The 18,870-nt window shown below is 42.0% G+C and overlaps 2 protein-coding genes across 11 annotated transcripts in view; both read left to right on the forward strand.

Annotated features, from left to right (window-relative positions):
- The first annotated feature begins 2,536 nt into the window (after positions 1 to 2,536).
- Positions 2,537 to 14,148, forward strand: LOC113575911 (ephexin-1). 3 transcript variants are annotated; one of them, XR_014124590.1, is made up of 15 exons: positions 2,537 to 2,677; positions 7,191 to 7,542; positions 7,864 to 7,980; positions 9,333 to 9,425; positions 9,529 to 10,169; positions 10,345 to 10,505; positions 10,763 to 10,915; positions 11,009 to 11,138; positions 11,236 to 11,310; positions 11,462 to 11,551; positions 11,724 to 11,875; positions 12,130 to 12,303; positions 12,541 to 12,609; positions 12,904 to 13,008; positions 13,239 to 13,272. XR_014124590.1 is itself a non-coding variant. In XM_027007741.3 (15 exons), exons 2-15 carry the CDS (start codon positions 7,209 to 7,211, stop codon positions 13,427 to 13,429), a joined length of 2,490 nt encoding a protein of 829 aa, XP_026863542.3. In that variant the 5' UTR covers positions 2,537 to 2,677; positions 7,191 to 7,208; the 3' UTR covers positions 13,430 to 14,148. The 3 variants fall into 3 exon arrangements, 2 of the variants coding, with proteins under 2 accessions (XP_026863542.3, XP_081574085.1); XM_027007741.3 differs by having other exon boundaries at positions 12,536 to 12,609; positions 13,239 to 14,148; XM_081717959.1 differs by having other exon boundaries at positions 2,547 to 2,677; positions 7,263 to 7,542; positions 12,536 to 12,609; positions 13,239 to 14,148.
- A 1,199-nt stretch (positions 14,149 to 15,347) lies between these two features.
- farp2 (FERM, RhoGEF and pleckstrin domain protein 2) overlaps positions 15,348 to 18,870 on the forward strand; it is a 34,148-nt gene continuing 30,625 nt past the window's right edge. For 6 of the 8 annotated variants that reach the window (XR_014124552.1, XM_081717656.1, XM_081717658.1 and 3 more), the window contains exons 1-2: positions 15,348 to 15,483; positions 17,141 to 17,398. Coding sequence is in view for 5 of the 8 variants with exons in the window: in XM_081717656.1 (XP_081573782.1) it covers positions 17,195 to 17,398 (204 nt within the window). In the remaining 3 variants the exon portion in view is untranslated. Of the gene's footprint in view, positions 15,484 to 17,140; positions 17,399 to 18,870 lie in introns of those variants that run through there. The other 2 variants (XM_081717661.1, XM_081717660.1) reach the window with 2 other exon arrangements.

Raw genomic sequence — 18,870 nt, forward strand, 5'->3', positions numbered from 1 at the left:
GGTGGCGAGTTCGTGTACACACGCAGGGCAGTGGCAGGCACCGTTCTTTCACAGGTGCAGGACAGGGTCGAGAGGATCATCTCCTTCTACAGTCAGAACTTGAGCAAGCCATAGCAAAACTGAATTGAATGCAATACCCGGTTGACTGCTTTCTCCAGGCTGTGCACCAACTCACCAGATGCCAGCAGAGTGATGCAATACTCCCCAGAAACGAGCCCATAACTCATGCTGCCAGGGACAGCCATTCTCACTAGGGATGTGAGTGCGACTGCACAACCCACACCGCAGAAAGGGATATAGTAGAAGGGGGTGATTTTGTGTCAGGACTCTGTGTGTGAGGACTGCGGTGAGGATTCCCAGGATGCTGTGCACCTCAAAGCAGCCTTAGTTTAAAATGTCATGTTTAATGTTGCTGGTTGAGTTGTATGCATGTCGTGTTTGATAAATGGTTATTTTTAGTTTAACTAGTGTGTTCATAGTGTCACCAACTTCATGTTTCCAGTCGCCTCCCCGTTTTCCCCCAGTCAGACCTTTTTATGTTGTTGGTTGCGCTATTTAAAAATTATTATTTTTTTAAATATTTAATTGCACTAATTGCACAGGAAATGGGATTTTCTGGTTCTTCTTCTGATTCTCTACTGATAATTTTATTATTATTATTATTGTTGTTGTTGTTGTTGTTCATATTCCATAGAAATGTGCAGCACTTTTGGTTAATGTCTTGTTCTAAAAGTGTCTTATAAATAAACAATAATAAATAAATGGTGAATATGAGATGACAACAAATTCTTTTTTCACTATATTGTCTTCCTTTTAAGTCTGACTCAGGCATTGTTTAGAATAACTAGATTGCAGAAGTTGGAGTTCTCGTTCAGTATTTTATCGATCTTTCTTTATCAGTCATTCCTGCTGTATTTCCAAATAAACGCCAGTAAACATGATACATAACGTCTGTCATCGATTTTCATTTCCTTCTGCCTCTTCAGGATTTTTCTTTTCGTCTCAGTAGCTACTTATTAGGGTAACTGATGTCCACTAGATGGCGCTAAGGCCTATTTAACTGGCATAGGCGCTGCTTTTGCGTTCTTGCTGTTTCGTTTTTAGCTAAATGCCAATGCACCACATAAATAATATGCTATCATACATATTTACAATATTTAGCTGTTCTATAGGACAACATTTTTACACTGATATTTACTCCTTTGGATCTTATTGAGAAATCTACATCAACAGATATTGATCTCATGTCACTAATTTTTAATATGTGTATTCATATTCACGTGTTAAACGTGATATCACACACTCTACTGTTCAGTGGTTGATACAATGTATGGTTTGCTTTCACTGTTCTTTCACAGCAGGCCAGTAGTAATGCTAGCACAGTGCTTAAGACTATATTTCCAGACAAAGGAAAGATGCTACACATCACTGTATCACTCTAAGTGATGCAGGTTTCGTGATCCTCGCTCCATGTAGTGCATGTTTGTATAGTGACCTAGGATATAAGTAGGTTGTGAATGACAGGACACAGGTGGTTTACGAAGTAGCCTTCTGAAGTTCTCAACAATTTTGTTCAAAAGTGTTTATTTTTTATTTCTATTTACCAAACCAGTGACATGCATTGACTTGCTTACTAAATGTTGCTCCTTAACTGCAGTTATTATTTCAAAAACGTTACATGAGGATACAAACTTGTCATCTGTGCTGTCATAAATCTGACCATGAAATATAGCGAACAATCACAGCAGCTCAAATGTGTTACATAATTACATTAAAGTTTAAAAAATGTAACAAACGCCAGAAGGATGTTTCCCCAGGCCTTCATATTCTATGCACCTATGCCTGCTGACATACCATTCCTGATATAATTTATTTCCATAGTGTAATACCTGAATATCCGAAGGCAAATACAACTTTATTTAAATAAATATGTATGAATTGAGCTGAAGCAATTATTCTGCTCTGTATGGCTTTTTTAACCTCACTCATACTGGGCATTTTATCACTATGCTAGAAGATAAATAAAACCACTCCACTGACTGGAGTGGTGGGCAGAAAGCAAACTATTTTTACTAGAAAGTATAAACGTAGGAATCAAACATGTTTAAACTATAAACATAGGAATTAGACATGTTTAAACTATAAACGTAGGAATCAGACATGTTTTAATAGTTTTAATAGCATGTGCTTTACTTTTTTTTTTATTTTGTTTTTACTAAAACACTTATGTGAGCATCTTTTATCTGTTTGGTCTGTTTACCAAGAACATATGATCATTGTCTAATATGATTTTAAAGTACTGGTACAGTAATGAGACATTTGAAGCATTTTGTATCTCCTAAACCCTATAGTACCAAATAAAGATTGATAGATACTGACTTGAAATAACCCATTTCCTGGAAAAGGATAGTGAGGGTGAAGCTCGAAGAACAACATTCCCTGGACAGAAGTCTGGAATCTTGGCCCGGTGCCAGGCCAACAAGATGAAACAAATCCCATCTCCTTCTCTCCTTTCCTCATACGAGATTGCTTTCTTGTCAGTGCCTGTTATCCTTCACCTTCTCAGGGCAAAGCTGAGCTATAAAACCCGTTTCGGGTGGTTCGGAGACTGGACAAGTAGACGAAAGGTGGACCGAATCTTACATCCAAAGGAGAAAGTAGGCGTGACAGAACTGAGGTGAGTAGAACATGTTCAAACAGTGTCTGATTGGAAGCATCCTTTAGAAAGCACATTTGTTAAAGAGGGCTGGATCACAAGTGGACTGCATTAAGACCATACTGCGTCAACCTCAGCCATGCAAATGCTTTTAGTTCTAATATAAACACTTTGACTTGATCATGTGCATGCTCATATTTATTCTAATGATGCTGTACAGGTTTTTTTTAATCATAACTGCAATTATGTATAGACTTTAACTGTAACACAATTTACAACATTTTCTATGTTGCTTCTTTGCCCTGTTGTAGAGAAATAAAAATACAGTATTTATGGCATATTCAGTACTTATATCCAAATTCTCAGTGCGCTTCTATTGGGTAGTAAGGCCTGCTCCCTGTGGTATGCATAACCTATCTTACATCTGTTGTGTCTTCTAACAGTTGCGTTAAAAAGGTTCACCGTCTGAGACTATTTAGAGAAAATGCTGCCATGCATTTAGTTCAGGAGCACTGAAGTAGTGTTACTGATGTAGACAGTAGATACTGAAGTTTCCATCCAAGTGCAGTGAAGTACACCAAGGTTTCCAGAAAAGCAGGGTGTTGTTTATCTCTCTCTCTCTCTCTCTCTCTCTCTCTCTCTCTCTCTCTCTCGCTCAGGGAAATTGACTTACATAGTCTTCTTGTAGAAAATATTTAAATGTTTTCATAGAAAATTCAAACTAACGTGTATGGGTAAAACTTTCCAGTTATTTGCTCTTGAGACCATTTAAAACCTCAATTTTGTGTTTGCAACTTTTTGTGTCTGCAACTTGCCTTACTCCAACTTTTTACACTTCTATTCCTGATACAACTAGCATGTCAGCAGTAATGTTGGGATGATGATGGTCCATGACCCAAATTATATTCAGGCACCAGAGATACTTTTCACCACCAGTGAACACCAACAATAGAAAGTGGCTAACCAATTCTACATGGTAACAGATGGGCTACTGTAATTGTTCAGAATGAAGTGACGTGCGTGTGTGTGTGTGTGTGTGTGTGTGTGTGTGTGTGTGTGGTAAATATGGCAAAATCCTTCTGTCTGAAATACCGATCAATAAGCACTTGTGCAGAGACACAGAAATCATTGACCTCATTCCTTGGGTATCCTGCTGCTTATACATTCAGCGAGAAGCGAAGGTTTTTTTTGCAGGGGTTTTTTAGAAAAGGCCCTTAGGCTCAGCCATAAAAACGCCATGCTTCCAGTAAGTGTTCGTTCTTGTCCTCATGTTGACCGCAGCTGCGTGCAGGGGCATGAGGCTCTGGCTCAACCTTCTGCACATGAAAGGACCCGTAGTATTTGCAGGGTGAGAAAGCTCAGTGACGACTATACTGACTTACTCACCGGTTCCCGCGTCTGAGTGGGCAGAGAGAGGGTGGAGGATTGGTTGGGGTGGCAAGGAAGTGGAGGAGGTTAAGAGAGAGACCTCTCCGTTTGTATTTGTCCTGTCCTGTATTTATTATTGTTTATTTAATGTTTATTTAATGACATTTTTGCACTATATTGGACTGTTTGCACTTGTGTAGCATGTTGTCTGTTGCACTGTTGTTTTTGTGTTGCACCGTGGTCCTGGAGGAACATTGTCTCGTTTTTGTTGTGTACTTGTATATAGCTGAAATGACAATAAAACCTCTTTGAACTTGAACTTTGAACTTGAACTTTGAACTTGAAGAAAGGGTGTCATGTGACATTCAAGGTGAATAATTAATGCATTCTGGGTCTACATGGTTACACATGTAAAAAGATGACGAGTGGAATAATCACATTTCATCAGCCCATGCTAATGTTCCAGTGTGTCAAGCAGTTATACGCTGACATACAATACTTTTGGGAGAAAGACCAGACCTGAAACTCTGCCCTTCCTTCTCCCTATTTATACTCCCATTCTTCCTCTGTTTTAGACCTGTTTCTCTTTTGGTTAAACTTGCTTCTACTGGAATTCGGAATCACTGCATCCAACAAGGAGCTCCTTGTAACCAGTAACCAGAAACCCTCATCTTTAGCTTAGTCATGAGTCACAGGGCCTTTCCTTTCTGGTTCATTTCAACGATCCTGTCTGCATCATCTCCCAGGATCTGTTTGTGTCTTCTGCCTCTCAATCCTCACTTCCTCTGCCTCTGCTTTGCAAGATTCAGTCTCCGTGGGTGATGCCTGTCTCATGGAATTGAATTCCTTCAGGGATGGAATGAGAACATTCTTTTTTACTGGGATGCTGACTCCACCCCTATGTAAAAGTCATTATTTCCTAATGCTGCCTCATCCTTCTACTGTTCCACTGGTTCACCTCCCCCTTGGCTACAAAATTAATCACCTTGGTATTGGGTTCCACCAACTCTTCTGCCTTGAGGAAGCTTTAACCTATCACTGTCTCTACTTTGGGGCATGAATGCTTGTCTAGTAAGTCTATGCTCATCTACTCCTACAACAGAGCTGCCATTTATTCCATCAAGAAAAGTGTGCCAATAACATACTCCTGTGCCATTCCAACACCTCCTTACATATTCCTCAACTAAACATCTTCAAACTGCACATATCCTACCACTGAACCACCAGTTCACCTTCCTCATCCAGTGGGCTCAGGATACCATTCCCATGCCGTAGTCCTGCAGACCCTTTCCACCTACTGGTCGGGCTGGAATTGCTTTCATCACTTTCACACATCTCATAATATATTTTTTTCCCCCTCAGACAGCCTAATCTCAACCTTCAACCTTCCAAATTTATGCCAGCTTTGTCATTTTCATCGATTCCTCCACCTTTATAGTCTGCCTAGTGGGCATTAACTTCATCCATCTCATCCCTGCTTTCCCATTATCTTCTTCCAGCCACTAGTCTGCTCCTTGGACGCATTCAGCAAAAAGAACTTCCTGTAACGCCAGACATACTGCTACACGGCCTCCACGTTCTCGGCTCAGGACGCTTAGAAACCATTAGAAACCTCCATTGCACTTCCTCCCTCTTTCTCCTCACCTTCTCTGGTTTCCTCCAATGCTCTGAATTTCCCTCCTATGTTTGACCCAAGCACATTCATCCACGACACATTTATTTTCACCATCAAGCACAACAAAACTGGTCAACTAGGACTACTCCACCGTACCTTTTCCAGTTTGACTTCCTTTTCGGTGTGACTAAACCCCTGGTGTGCCGTGTCCAATTTAGAATCATCCAAATGTCCATCCTCTCTTAGCCTCTGAAAGTGGCTCTATTGTCTGTCTCATTGACACCAATTCCACTACCAACACCTTTCCCTGGGTGGGTACTACCTGATCAGATCTCTGGCTACTCCTTTTGGATTGGTGCAGCATCCTATGAATCCAGATATGGCATCCCGGATCACACCTTCCAACTTACTGGATGCCAATCCTTGAAGCATATCATATTTACTTCTAGACCCAGATACAAGACCTCAGAAAAATGAACCAGCAGATGGTCCAGAAGTAATCTGCATTTTTGGGCCTCCATCCAGAACACTAGTCCAAAATTCACTCGCATTCTCACCTCTGCCTGCAGTCTCACAATTACCTCTTTTGCAATCTTTATTGAAGGAGTGGTCTGCATTTGTAGAATGGGATTATGGAATAACACAGTTTGGGAGAAAGCCCATGCCTGAAACTTCATTCATATCCCTATTCTTGAGTTCTCCTCCCCCTCCTGCGTTCTCATAATCACCCCTGCTTAACCCTCATTGAAACTGTGGTCTACACTCACAGAAAGAATGTTTCAGCTAGTTTCATCATCACTGACGGTCTTGTTAACATTCACAATATAGACATACTGATCTTAACTAACAGGCTTGTATCACCATACCACATTCATACACAGAAGTTCAAATCAACCAACAACTTGTAAATATGGAAATATAAAATATAATAAATATAATACAAATGTTGGTTAATTTAGCCCATTTTAAAATAGAATGAGAATACCAACCTGCTAAAACTTTGTGCTTAGTGCAAATGCAAGCATCCCCCCCCCCCCCCACACACACACACAATATAGGGAGAGTCTATTTAATTGTATCAACTGGGATTTAGGTGTCAGACATCACTTTCCCGAAGCCTGCATCAACAGGACCTTATCTGATGAATGCTTTAGGAAAGGACTGCAGCCAGGAGAGAGACTACCCTCATCTGATGTCCTCTGAGCACGAACCACATTAAAACAGTGTGCTTAGCTGCAGTTAAGCGGATAGGATGAGCGCTCACTCTCTCAGATGCGTCACACTGCACACTTTCACAGATATAGACATAACCCTCGACATATGAATATGTATGGCCTAGGCACAAATAGTTAATACACTAAAAAGAATAACAGCATGCATATGAACGGCGATTTTGATATGCCAAAAATATTAAGTGCTTCTTTTTCCATTGTTTTGAACTGAGGGCCTCAAAACTGATATTGTCCCCACTCATTTAATAGATTTGTACTTCGTAGCCCTGTTCGATATTTAAAATATCTGTTAAATGTGCAAGTTATGTTTACCCCACAGGGACGTGCCCGCACAAGTATGGGTGGAGATGACAATATCAAAACAAAACCTCGCTTGCCTCCTAAACCCCAGCTCAGAGGAGGCGGGCCGCCCATCGCTGCACACGTTGTCCAAGGAAAGGTGGGAGAGGAGCACCATCAGATGAGACACAGCAGACAGAAGCCATCACACGCAGTGAACGAGAACGCAGACCGCAGACCAAAGTGTCTGAATTCCCCAGTTCACACTAAGCCAGTCCCTAAGCCTCGCCTACGCAAGCCTCCAGCCCTAGCAGACGGCCCTTCCCAGCCTGTCGCCGCTGGCAATGTAAACGTCTCCGGCAGAACCTCGTTATTTGGGAGCATTGTCCCAAGTATGTCACATCACTGTGTGTTAACTGTTTGCTGAGCCTACGCACAAATTGTCAAATATGTCCACTCTACTCTGTTTAAAGTAAATAATTATTGTTTTATATATATATATATATATATATATATATATATATATATATATATATATATATATATATATATATATATATATATACATATATATATAAAATTCATCCTAGCGGGTGGAAGTGGCTCAATTTTGCCTCCCTGGACAGTATTCTGTCCTTGCCTACGTTATCATGGCAGCAGGTGTGAGATAACCCATGACCCAGAGTGTAAGGACCGTCACCCTGCTGCTTTAGGTCACATCAAGAGAGAAGGTATCAAGCAGCATGAGAAACCGAGACGGGTTCCTCCCAATATACCTCTACCGCCAAGACCCCTACCCAAAGCGCCACGAGAGATCATCATCACAAATGGTGAGCCACAATATAATTAGCTGTCATGTATTACACAATAGTGAAATATCCAATTAGTGTTCAGTCAGTCAATGAAGATTTTATTAAAATTCATTAAAGATTTTCATTGAAGTCTAATATTAAGTTTGTACTATTAAGTCTGAATGGACTAAAACAATATTGTAAAAGTATATACTTTTTGAGCTGAAGTATGCATTTCTTCATTATAGTTTGTCCAAGCTGTCTTGGCCAGGTTGGTGCAAGTGAAGAATGGTACATCTTTGTTTATTTGATAGCTTATTTTAAGTGCAGTTTAACAGTTATGACTCACCATTTCACATTCTGATAAACAGAAAAAGAAATGAATATTATATGTGCCAAAATGTTTATATGCCGAGAGCAAGACGCATGAAGACAGGGATGTCTTGCATACCTGGTTAAGTGGACGCCAGTACGTTCTATGTCCCCCAGTTTGTCATGGAATGATGTACTCTGTGTGTACATATCAAGCCATCGTAATTTTGTATCTGGCCCGAGTGCCGATGGGCGTGGAGCAGGACGCACAGACCTCCCCCTTTGTGCAAAACATTTATTGACACTAGACACGTGAAACAGAGGTGGCACTCACATACAACGTTCACGATAAACATAACCATACATTTAACGAAGACAGATGTACATTTAACAGAAACTACACAAACCAACGTTACCACTACACAGATTCAATTAAACACACACGTAGCGACAATGACCAACGATGGGCGCACATACGGACAGGGGTTTAAATAGCCGTGGGACGTTGACATAATCCTGTAAACGTGTGTGCAATCCCGGGGGGCTTGGCTACAACACAAGCAATACACACGTTATCCCCCGCACCGTGCGGGCTGTACCACGTGACTTAAGGGGAGGAGCAGTCCGTGAACAGCCAGAATGTAGTTGGATGAGGATTTATAGGAAAAAAAGTTCAATTAAGGAAAGTCAGGAATGGAAGGATTCACTGAGTCTGAAAAAAACATTTAATTACACAGAAACATCCCCTCAGGGGAACTATTTTAGCTGTTTATGTTTAGTCTCGTCCAAAACACAAGCACAAAGAGATATTTCAGTGGTCAAACCAGGAAATCCTGGAATAAGGCAGAATATAGAGTTTAGGGCTTTCCCTACTAATTTCTAACCTGCCTGATTAAATGTATCATATATAATTCATAAGTTTGTTAAGCAACTTTCTTTTTAGCTTGAAGCAGTTGGTATGGCAGGGAAAACAAAAACATCTTCCCTTTAATGAAGAAGACAAACTCTGTTAGATGTTTTTTTTATACATCTACAACACTGATTACTTATACAATATTCTGTTTTGGTTGATTTTTCAGTAGGGGGAATTGCTGACTGTGATGGGGTTTACATGGATGCTGACACATCAACACAGAGTGACTACTGGTCCATCACACCAGAAGAAGCACTGGGTACTGAGCATACTTATATAAAACCAATATCATCTATTATTAAAGGCCAATTACTTTGTGAGGTTCACCATATGCTGGTTCTCTGCATTTGTATTTCCATCAGAAAATTTGACTTCTCTGAGTGGTGCTGTACAGGAGCTCCATCCAACCAAGCCCATTCCAGCTTCAAGAAAATGTGAGAAACAAAAGCTAAGAACTCAGGAACACCTAAAGCCTCCGGAAACTGAATCTATAACCTTGGAGAATTTGAGGAGTGAGCTGTGTAGACTGCTGTCGAGTGAAGACCGGGAGAGAAATGGAGATACTAAGAAGCCCAAAAGTACTAAGGACCTGTGGGTCAAGTTCATACTCTCAAAAAGACTCACTCGGCCAGCGAGAGGGCAGTGGAAGTTTCCTCAGATAGAACTCTGTCCATTCCAATCTCAGAACAAAGCACATACCATAGGAGACAAAACCCGAAGGATCCCCACGGAGGACCCTGGAAGAGAAGCCATGCAAAATGTCCTGTCAGTCCCTATGGAAAATGAACCACTTAAAAAGCACACATCCAAGACATCAAAATACCACGAACATTCAACTGCTGCTATGCTGCCCTCTTCTGGTTTAGAGGTCTATGGGGATTCTAAACCGAACAGTGATACTTCCCAGAAATGGTCTATGAAGAGCTTATGGCAGGACCGTTGTGTTGTGAAAGACAAAGGGATCCTGAGCCAACTTACTAAGGAAAAACTTCTCCTTCAGGAGGTATTGCAGTCATTGGGATGGGGGGGGGGGGGTAAATATGATCCACCACTGTTATTGCTTATTGACAGGTTTGACTTCATATTTACACTTTTGCATTACTCCTAACTGTTTTTAATACCTCCATGTCTAACCTACTGTGTGTGTGTGTGTGTGTGTGTTTCTGTCTCCACTTCAGAGTATGTACGAAGTATTCACTTCTGAGCAGATGTATCTTGATGGGTTGACTGTAGCTGTGGATCATTTCCAGAACTCGCAGGAACTGAATTCAGTGTTAACATCCATAGAGCACAAACTGTTATTTTCTGGTCTGTGCCAGATTAGAGAGATCAGTCAAAAGTAAGTCACCCCTCTAGACACACACATTTTACAGTTTCCCAAATAGACAAGTGCAGCTATGAAAAGATTTTCCAATGCGCAAAAAACGAGTCATATTCGGATGATTACATTAATGAGATGCACGTTACAATGTTCTGCATATGTAGGTGTGTAAGTATGTGTTATTAATTAAGTGCATTTAAAATTGTTTTTGTCAATCAAAGTAGTATGCAAAGTATTCTCTTTATACCTCTGTCTATGGCTATGTGTGTTTCTAGTTTCCTGAGTTTGATGGTACAGAAGTTGGACTCTAGTTTGTTTTGTGATGTCATCTGTGATGTTGTTCATCAGTATGCCACTGGTCCATTTGATTTTTATGTGGATTACATCCGCAACATGCCTTACCAGAAGCAGGCACTGATCAACCTGAGGTAAGGAACAGCCACCAGCTGTCACATAGTGCTTATATGTTTTACCCAGGAGTGCTTGGTCACTCACATGCTTAGGGCTTGTGTCCTCACAAGGAAGGAGAGCCCTCGGGTTGTGGAAGTTTTAAGCAAGCTGGAAGAACACCCTTGTTGTAACCGCCTGCCCCTGGAGTCGTTCCTGTGCCTGCCTTTCCAGAGGATCTCACGCCTCAAGATTCTCATGGAGGTAAGTGATGCAGTGAAGGTCTGAAGGAGAAAATGAGTGAACACGATGTCCAAGCATGCTCTACTCTAGAAATGCTGACATGTTTTATCCACTGTAGATGGTGCTAAAGAGGACAGGCTTGGGCTCGGACCTTCGAGTTTCAGCAGAGGGAGCAGTGAGGGAGGTCTCCAAGGTAAGCACGCTGCTGTTTCATCTCTGGGGCATGTCTTGCTCCAAGGTGTTGACTCTGTTAGTGTTGCAGATCGGGCGTCCACAAGCACAAGTGCAAACGTTTGTTATTGCAGTTTGGTCAGTTCTGTAATCTGTGCACTGTGTGTCTGCAGGTGTTGGAAGCATGCAATAGAGAAGTGGGCAAAATGAAACAGATGGAAGAGTTGGTGCACATTGCCAACAAAACAGCCTTTCAGTGCAAGGTAAACATGACTTTGGTCCTTCATTTTTTTTCTAATAGATGTGTGGTAAAACAAGTGGAATAATGTTTATTTTTCTACTCATATGAAAAGTATTTGGTATATTTTAACTCTGTCTAATTTGTTTATTCTGCCTGTATGACGTTTGCATGGCTCTCTCTCCTTGTCTATCCAGTCTCTACCTCTGGTATCATCATCACGCTGGCTGGTTAAGGAGGGGGATATGGTTCAGCTCTCTTTGAATGAGAACATTTTTAGCCAGAAGAGAATATCTTCTGTACATTTGTTTCTCTTCAATGATCTTCTACTGGTGACCACAAAGAAAGGGTGATGATGATGATGATGATGATAACAATTTTCTAATTACTATAATAACTTTGCAAACTATCCTTGTAAGATTTTTGTTTTGTAAAATATCAAAGAACAGCTTTCTCTTTTGCACATTGCCACACTCATTAAATTCCTCTTTACTCCATTAAAGGGAAAAAATGTATTTATTGAAACCGATCCTTTTGTGTGCGTATATATACATATCTACTTGTCCATGGTTTTCAACGATAATGTTGTGTTGTGGAGGCTAGATCAGACAGGTACGTGGTGTGTGATCATGCCCACCGTTCCCTGATCGAAGTAAGCGAGGGTGCTGAGCTAGAGCAGGACCTGGACGGATGTGATCTGAACCTCATCTTTCAACTGGCTCTTGTAAAGAACCACAGAGGGGCCACGTCCCATTTCTTGCTACAATCCTCTACCCAGTGAGCAGATTTGTCAAACACACACACACACAAAAAAACAAAACAAACACCGCTGAGACACAGCGCGAGTGCACACACACATGCACAAACACAGGGAATCAAAATTAATTTCCCTCATGGTAACATCTCAATGTGCAACGTGAATAAAATACACTTCCCAGTGCATATTTTAATCTACAGCTGTAAAGGTGTCGCAGAGATGGTCTTAATGCCGTCTCTCTTATACTGTCAGAGCAGAGAGAGATGCCTGGCTAGAGTTGCTGAGTACTCAGAGGAGTGCAGACGAAGGAGTGTATGAAGAGTGGGGTAAGTTCCATTGCTTAGGCTTGCTCTGACAGACTCCCTAGCTAAGGAGCATCTCATAATCTCTGATCTATAAAATGAATAATAATAACTGTGTGTGTGTTGGTCCATTGCATTCTTTAAACGTTATCATGGCCAAACCATGCTGGAATTCCAAGCTTGTCATTCATAGCACTGTCCTGCCCTTAATTGTGCACTAGAGGGTGTGCTTGTCAATATTTTACGTAACACTAGCTTTTCCACATATACGCAATACTGAATTGCAGCAAGGCCAATTATGTGTTGTATTTGTTTCAGATTGCCCTCAGGCGCGGTGTGTTGAAGTGTACCATGGAAACCAGCCAGGAGAGCTCAGTCTAGAGCGAGAAGACATAGTCAGCATCTTCCACAAAACAAATGATGGTACTCTCCGTGTACAAACACAAAATGCGTACACTCCTTGTTTAAAAGATTAGGGAAGCCTATAAAATAGGTATATGTAGTGGGCCATACTGCTTTAAGCCAGTTCTGAGATGTAATCGACTGTGATCACAGTTGAACACTGTACAAGCCATGCCAGGCTGCTCGTATCGCAAACACACTTCAGTGGAGACTCAGGACCTCAGTGACACACTCCGCTCTCTCTGTGTCAGGGTACATGGAGGGCCGACGACTTCATGACGGGCAGATCGGCCGGTTCCCCGCCGCGTGCGTGGTGGAGATCTCCAGCGAGCATGTGCAGAGACGACACTTGCGTGAGCGCTACCACGTCCTCCAGACAGCCGCGCGCATGCTGAAATGGCACATTCGCCAGGACTGCCACACCACCAACTGCTTCCGATAGCAACATGGCAATGGGGTCCATTTCAAATCATTGTCTACAGGTCAAATGTGTTATGGCCGAGGTTTTTACAATGCATCGTTGGTATTCTACATGTAGAAGCCACAGACAACTAAATGTGTGTATGATTTATATGAGTATGATGTTACCTGGGTAATGTTGTCACACTCTACAGGGATGTAAACCATGGAAGTGTTTCCTGATAGAATATGAAAACAAAATAATAATAATAATAATAATAATAATAATATATTTTAATGTAATTTTCATTTTCAGTCCAAATTCTCAAAGTGCCTTATGTAGGAAATATACATTTTATGTGATAATATATATATTAAATAGAGTACATTAACATAAACTAATAAATCAAAAATTAAACAAAAATGACAAAATGTTATTGGTGATGTATCTAAATATTTATTGATATTTTGCAAGTATCTTTCTCTTCTCTTTACTGCCATGCCATTGAGCTTCACTTTAAAAGACCTTTTCCAGCTGTGAAATTCAGGCTTCATGAGGGCCTTCTGATGCCAGTGGAACTGTACATTGATGACTTTTGAAGGACACTGTCTGGTTCATGGCAAAGCCAAAAGTAATATAGTGCAGAGAATTTAATTGTATGCATTTTCATTTGAACTGAACATTTTTGCTGGTCTCATGAAAAAAAGGTTGTACTTAATATTTATTATTATTATTATTTACATTTTTGATTTTCAACCAATTAAAAGAAACATTTTCAACTTCTCAAATTTATACATTTTTGTTTTACTTGTTTAAAGTTTCATACATCCTTGTTTTGTTATTAATGTTAGTTATCTGTGCATAAAAAACTTTTATTCTGAAGTGCCTTCCTAGAGTTAAGATATAGTTATGTTTTGTTTATTTGAATCACAATCATAATCATAATCAAATGTATTGTTCCAAACGGTAGATTTGTCTTACAGCATTAAAGCAAACATTAAGTGCTATAAAAACAATAACAGTGGACAGAAAACAAATATACTAGGGAAAAGACAGTATAAAATGCAGCCAACTAAATGTTAAAACAAACAAAAACAAGCATCAAACTTATACAATTATATTAAATCAGATAAAAATGAACTAAATCACTCTTTACAGTGATCAGCTTTCATTGCACATAATACAGAGTGCTTGAGTCTGTTTCTGATGGCAGAGGCGTTGTTTCAAACCAGGCAAGGCAGCTAACTGCTTGGAGCCCCTGGCCAGGGGGGGCCCCCCGATGGCTGACACACAATTTGTAATGACAGTATAAGGTTTGAAACCCCTAAGGGGGCCCCGTGAAGCTTTGCCTAGGGCCCCAACACAGTCTAGAATTGGTTCTGTCTCATGGTAGAAGTTCAGATTCATTATTCAAGATGTGGGAGGGATTATCGATGGTGTTTTTCCCTTCGCTATACCTGTTTGTCCAGATGTCAGGAAGGGAGGCCTGCGGTTCACCAGCAGTCCTGCAGAGTGGCATATTATGGTGGCGTGAATCTGTATTTGGTATCTTACAAGCAGGGCTGGACAATATGATAACACAGTGTGCCTTTGTAATCAAAACATTAAATGGTTTCCCTCACGGTCTCCACACAAACAGTTGAGCCTCTTTTTCTGTTCTATTTATGTTGCGCAAGTAGGTTTAAAAAAAACAACAAATACAAATACCTAAGTGAACATTTTAGACTTTTGAATAGCCTGTATGTTTACAAACAACGCTATGAAGCAACACCACAATGTCGATATTGTTTAGATGCTTTATTTTTCAATTTATAAACAGCGATGTGAGTTTTCGTCCCTCAAAATCTTCACTGATTCACACGTTTGCAAAACCAACCCAACCAAAAAAAACAACAACAACAAAAAAAACCGCAGCTCTGCACCAAGGCTGCAGTGCACTGGCTTCACGGGACCGGCACGCCGACAGGGGTCAGGCTCTTGTCTCGCGCTCTCCTATCCGGTGACGCCTCTTGTCCACGGCTCGCCCGCACGCGCACGCGAACGCGAGCGGAATTCCCGAGCGAGGAGCGGAGAGGCACGCGGCGACGAAACGCCAGGTATGGCCTGCTTTTATCACCTCGGCGGGTATCGATAGTCTTTAATAATCACTGCGTTTTTACCCTACCAAATGACTTTAGGTCGGCCGAAACGCTGCTTTTGTTTAATAACCCGTGTTTGCAGGAGACGACCGACTCCCTCAGCGCTTAAACTTTCCTCTTTGCAGCCTTTGTGAAACCGAACAACTTTTCTTAAAAAAAAGTTTGTTTTTGTCCTGTAGTGGGGAAGTTTTCTTTCTCTTATTAAGGCATATTTGCAGATTTTCCGACGATGATTATTTTATGAAAGAAGCCAATAAGGTATCTGAGAAGAGAAAGAAGAGTGAGATTTCTGTGTTTAGTGACTAACCTAGCTTAGCTCTCCTGGCTATCGCTGGGTGGAGCGGACTGATAGCGTTCTGTTTTTATTATTACTTACTTTTTTCCCCTTCAGACACAAATTTTTTATGAAGTCAATAATTTCTCGTTTACTAATGCGAAGATACGAAATGGTTGTCGTTTATTTGTGGTTTATAAATAACCTTGGTAAACTAAAACGATTACTCGTGTGTATGTAAATTAATGGACTTGTCACTGGAGTTGAACCTCACGTTTGGTGGTAAAATACAGTTATAAAATATGGCTATACGCTGTATAACAATATTATATAAAGTAAAGATCAGGTTACGGGTGGATTTTGTCGTTGATAACGCAAGCTGGACTCGAGAGCGCTCGTCTGAGTGCGCGTGTGTTCGTTCTTTAACCGTTTGGTTCGTGCGCGTGTGTGGCTCGAGCCAAAGCGCGTGTTGCGTGAGCTAAGCGGCGGCAGGAAAGTCTCTGTTTTGTAAGAAATGGAAAAAAATTAAAAACTTAAATACGTCACCGTTTATTTAGGTGCATTCTGGTATCTATATGGTTATATTATCAGCCTAAACATAAAAGTAAATAGTCGTGTGTGTGTGTGTGTGTGTGTGTGTGTGTGTGTGTGTGTGATTAAAGGTCGAAGACCCGTAAGAAAAGGCTAGATACTTACATGTAGTGCGCGAGTCGTCGTTCTCAGCACGTGCTCTATGGGTATGCATTGGAGTGCCAATACTGACCACAAAAAATGATTTCTGATTGGAAATCATTAGAGCTCAGTCTAGAATAGGAAGCTACCGTTTCGGTGCTGTGGACCCAAGTAAATGCTTGTTACAGCTATTGGTAATAGCTGACACCATTGGCATATTTTGTGAAAAGAGTGAGATGCGCAGGAAATTGCATTTATCCTTATATAATCACACCTGGCGAGATTAAGGGAAGATATTTAAATTATTTATGTACACCATTATGGAAATGGATATGGTCTCATTCTACAGTATTGAAGAGTTAACATGTCAGAAAAAATATGACCGTACAAACAAAAACAAACCTATAGCACAGATGTGGTTTGTTTTGGAGTCCATCTCTTCCCAGCGCATCACTCTGACACGAGATGAGCTTTTGCTGAACGGGGCAGGTTTGCATTTCCAGTAGATGATGTCAGGCCTTCATGTATTGCCCTAAAATACTCATCAGTAGGTTAATCGGTAACCAAGAATGAGTAGCAAAGAAAGAAATCAGAAATGTGACATTCTCAAAGGTATGCAGTTTTTTTTTCTTTATTCAAATCGACTTTTTTTTTTTCTCCTCATTACAGGCGTTGGACCCGAGTGAGAGGTAGAGAGCAGGCGGGTCAGCGGCGTGACCAGTGATGGGCGAGCTCGAGGGCACATACCGGGCGTTGCAGACCCCAGGCACACGCCTTGGTGCCCAGTTCAGCCCGGGCATCAGTACTCTGGAGCCCAGGCAGAGCTTTAGTACCACGACCTTTGGGCCAGGGGGTAAAGGTCACAACAAGGGCCTGCAGATCCGTGTCCAAGGCCTGGACGACACGCAGGAGTTCTATGAGGTAGAGGTGAGTGTTGGCCACCTCTCTGATGTTGAACTACTTGCGAGAGTGTCTGCACTTTCACCAAGTAAAAAGTAAAATCCTTGCTTTCATGTGTGTGTGTGTGTGTGTGTGTGTGTGTGTGTGTGTGTGTGTGTGAGAGAGAGAGCGCGAGAGCACACGCGCGCGCAAGGGTGCTCTCCTTTTCAGAGAACCAGGGCAGTCGTGCGTTGCGTTGATGTTTGCTGGTGGCAGCTGCCCCGCGGCTTTGTTCTTCAAAGCCTTTCTGCTCGGTGCATGCGGCCCTGACAAACCATCCGATTTTCTGAGCCTGAGGCCCCACAACACTGCTCCTCTAGCTGCCGTAGCTCACACAGGAAGTGTAGCCTGCCGGGGGGGGGGGACTCGGCTCCAGAAAAACACCTCAGGAGGAATCGGGGCGGTGGGGGTAGGGAGAAGAAATCATTCGAAAATGTTTCAGTGACAGCTTGGTTGGACATTTGTTATGAGGGGAGTAGTTCAGACTCAGTCCCTGGGCAGTGAGTATTTAACTAAGTTAACTGTGGCTGTTAAACCACTAAAACAAAACAATGGCAGAGCATTCAAAATGAACACAGTGAAACTGTGTCGATTCTGTAGGCCGGATGTGCTGTGTTCTCGCGAAGCGTCTGTCAGTAATTTTCCATAGCGGGCACAGGGAGGGAGGTGCCATGTATAGCCAGGTGGGAGGGTGGGGCTTTTCCTCAAGAGCCAGAGTCCACACTGAAGTGTGGATGAGGAGCAGCTATTCCTCCTGTCCGGGATCAAGCGGGACGGGGACCCCTGGTGTGCTGTCACCCCACAGTGCTGAAGCCTAGTCGCACCCAAACCCCCCTGCCCTTCCACCGTAAAGGCAAGGTGAAACTGGGCTCTGTTTGGGTATTAAGATTTTGAAGCTTGGCCGTATTCCCACCCCCCCCCCTGCCGCGGATCTCTTGTTCTGAAATATTGCATTGTTCCCTGGAGCATGGAGGAGTTGTCTGCCTACACCGTGGAGCTAGATTATGGGTCTCTGCTGTGACTCGCACTCTCATGAAACAGCAACACTAAGAGGGGTTCTGAATGGCCATGTTCTGTCCTGATACACTAAGGAGTCCCATGCAAGTAACATGCGCTTGTGTGTGTGTGTGTGTGTGTGTGTGTGTGTGTGTGTGTGTGTCGTGCCAGTCTGATGTCATGTTTTCAACATCTGTTTCCAAGATGGAGCTAGGATTCGGAGCCTCACCACTGTGGGGGGGAAAAAAACTGACCCTCTAATCTCCACACAAACAAACTATCAAAAAAACTCATAGAAGATTGACCGATCGTTAGATGAGTGACCATATTGTTCGGGCCTTTTTCTGTTGGACTCTGCGCCAAAGCTTTAGTCCAGGTTCAGTTCGTGCCACCTGCGGTGCCAGTATCTAAGCTGCACCGATGCTGTCCAGCAGTCTTTTGGAGGGTTTTCCGCTCCTCCACTT

Source organism: Electrophorus electricus, chromosome 7 (genome assembly GCF_041902795.1).
Source record: "Electrophorus electricus isolate QZ-2024a chromosome 7, ASM4190279v1, whole genome shotgun sequence".
Lineage (NCBI taxonomy): Eukaryota > Metazoa > Chordata > Actinopteri > Gymnotiformes > Gymnotidae > Electrophorus > Electrophorus electricus.

Bases quoted from the DNA above. Each gene is read 5' to 3' on its own strand.
- LOC113575911 (XM_027007741.3), top strand. From the start codon at position 7,209: ATGGGTGGAGATGACAATATCAAAACAAAACCTCGCTTGCCTCCTAAA. The intron at 7,981-9,332 runs GTGAGCCACAAT...TTGATTTTTCAG, and splicing joins AGAGATCATCATCACAAATG to TAGGGGGAATTGCTGACTGT. The intron at 11,311-11,461 runs GTAAGCACGCTG...GTGTGTCTGCAG, and splicing joins CAGTGAGGGAGGTCTCCAAG to GTGTTGGAAGCATGCAATAG.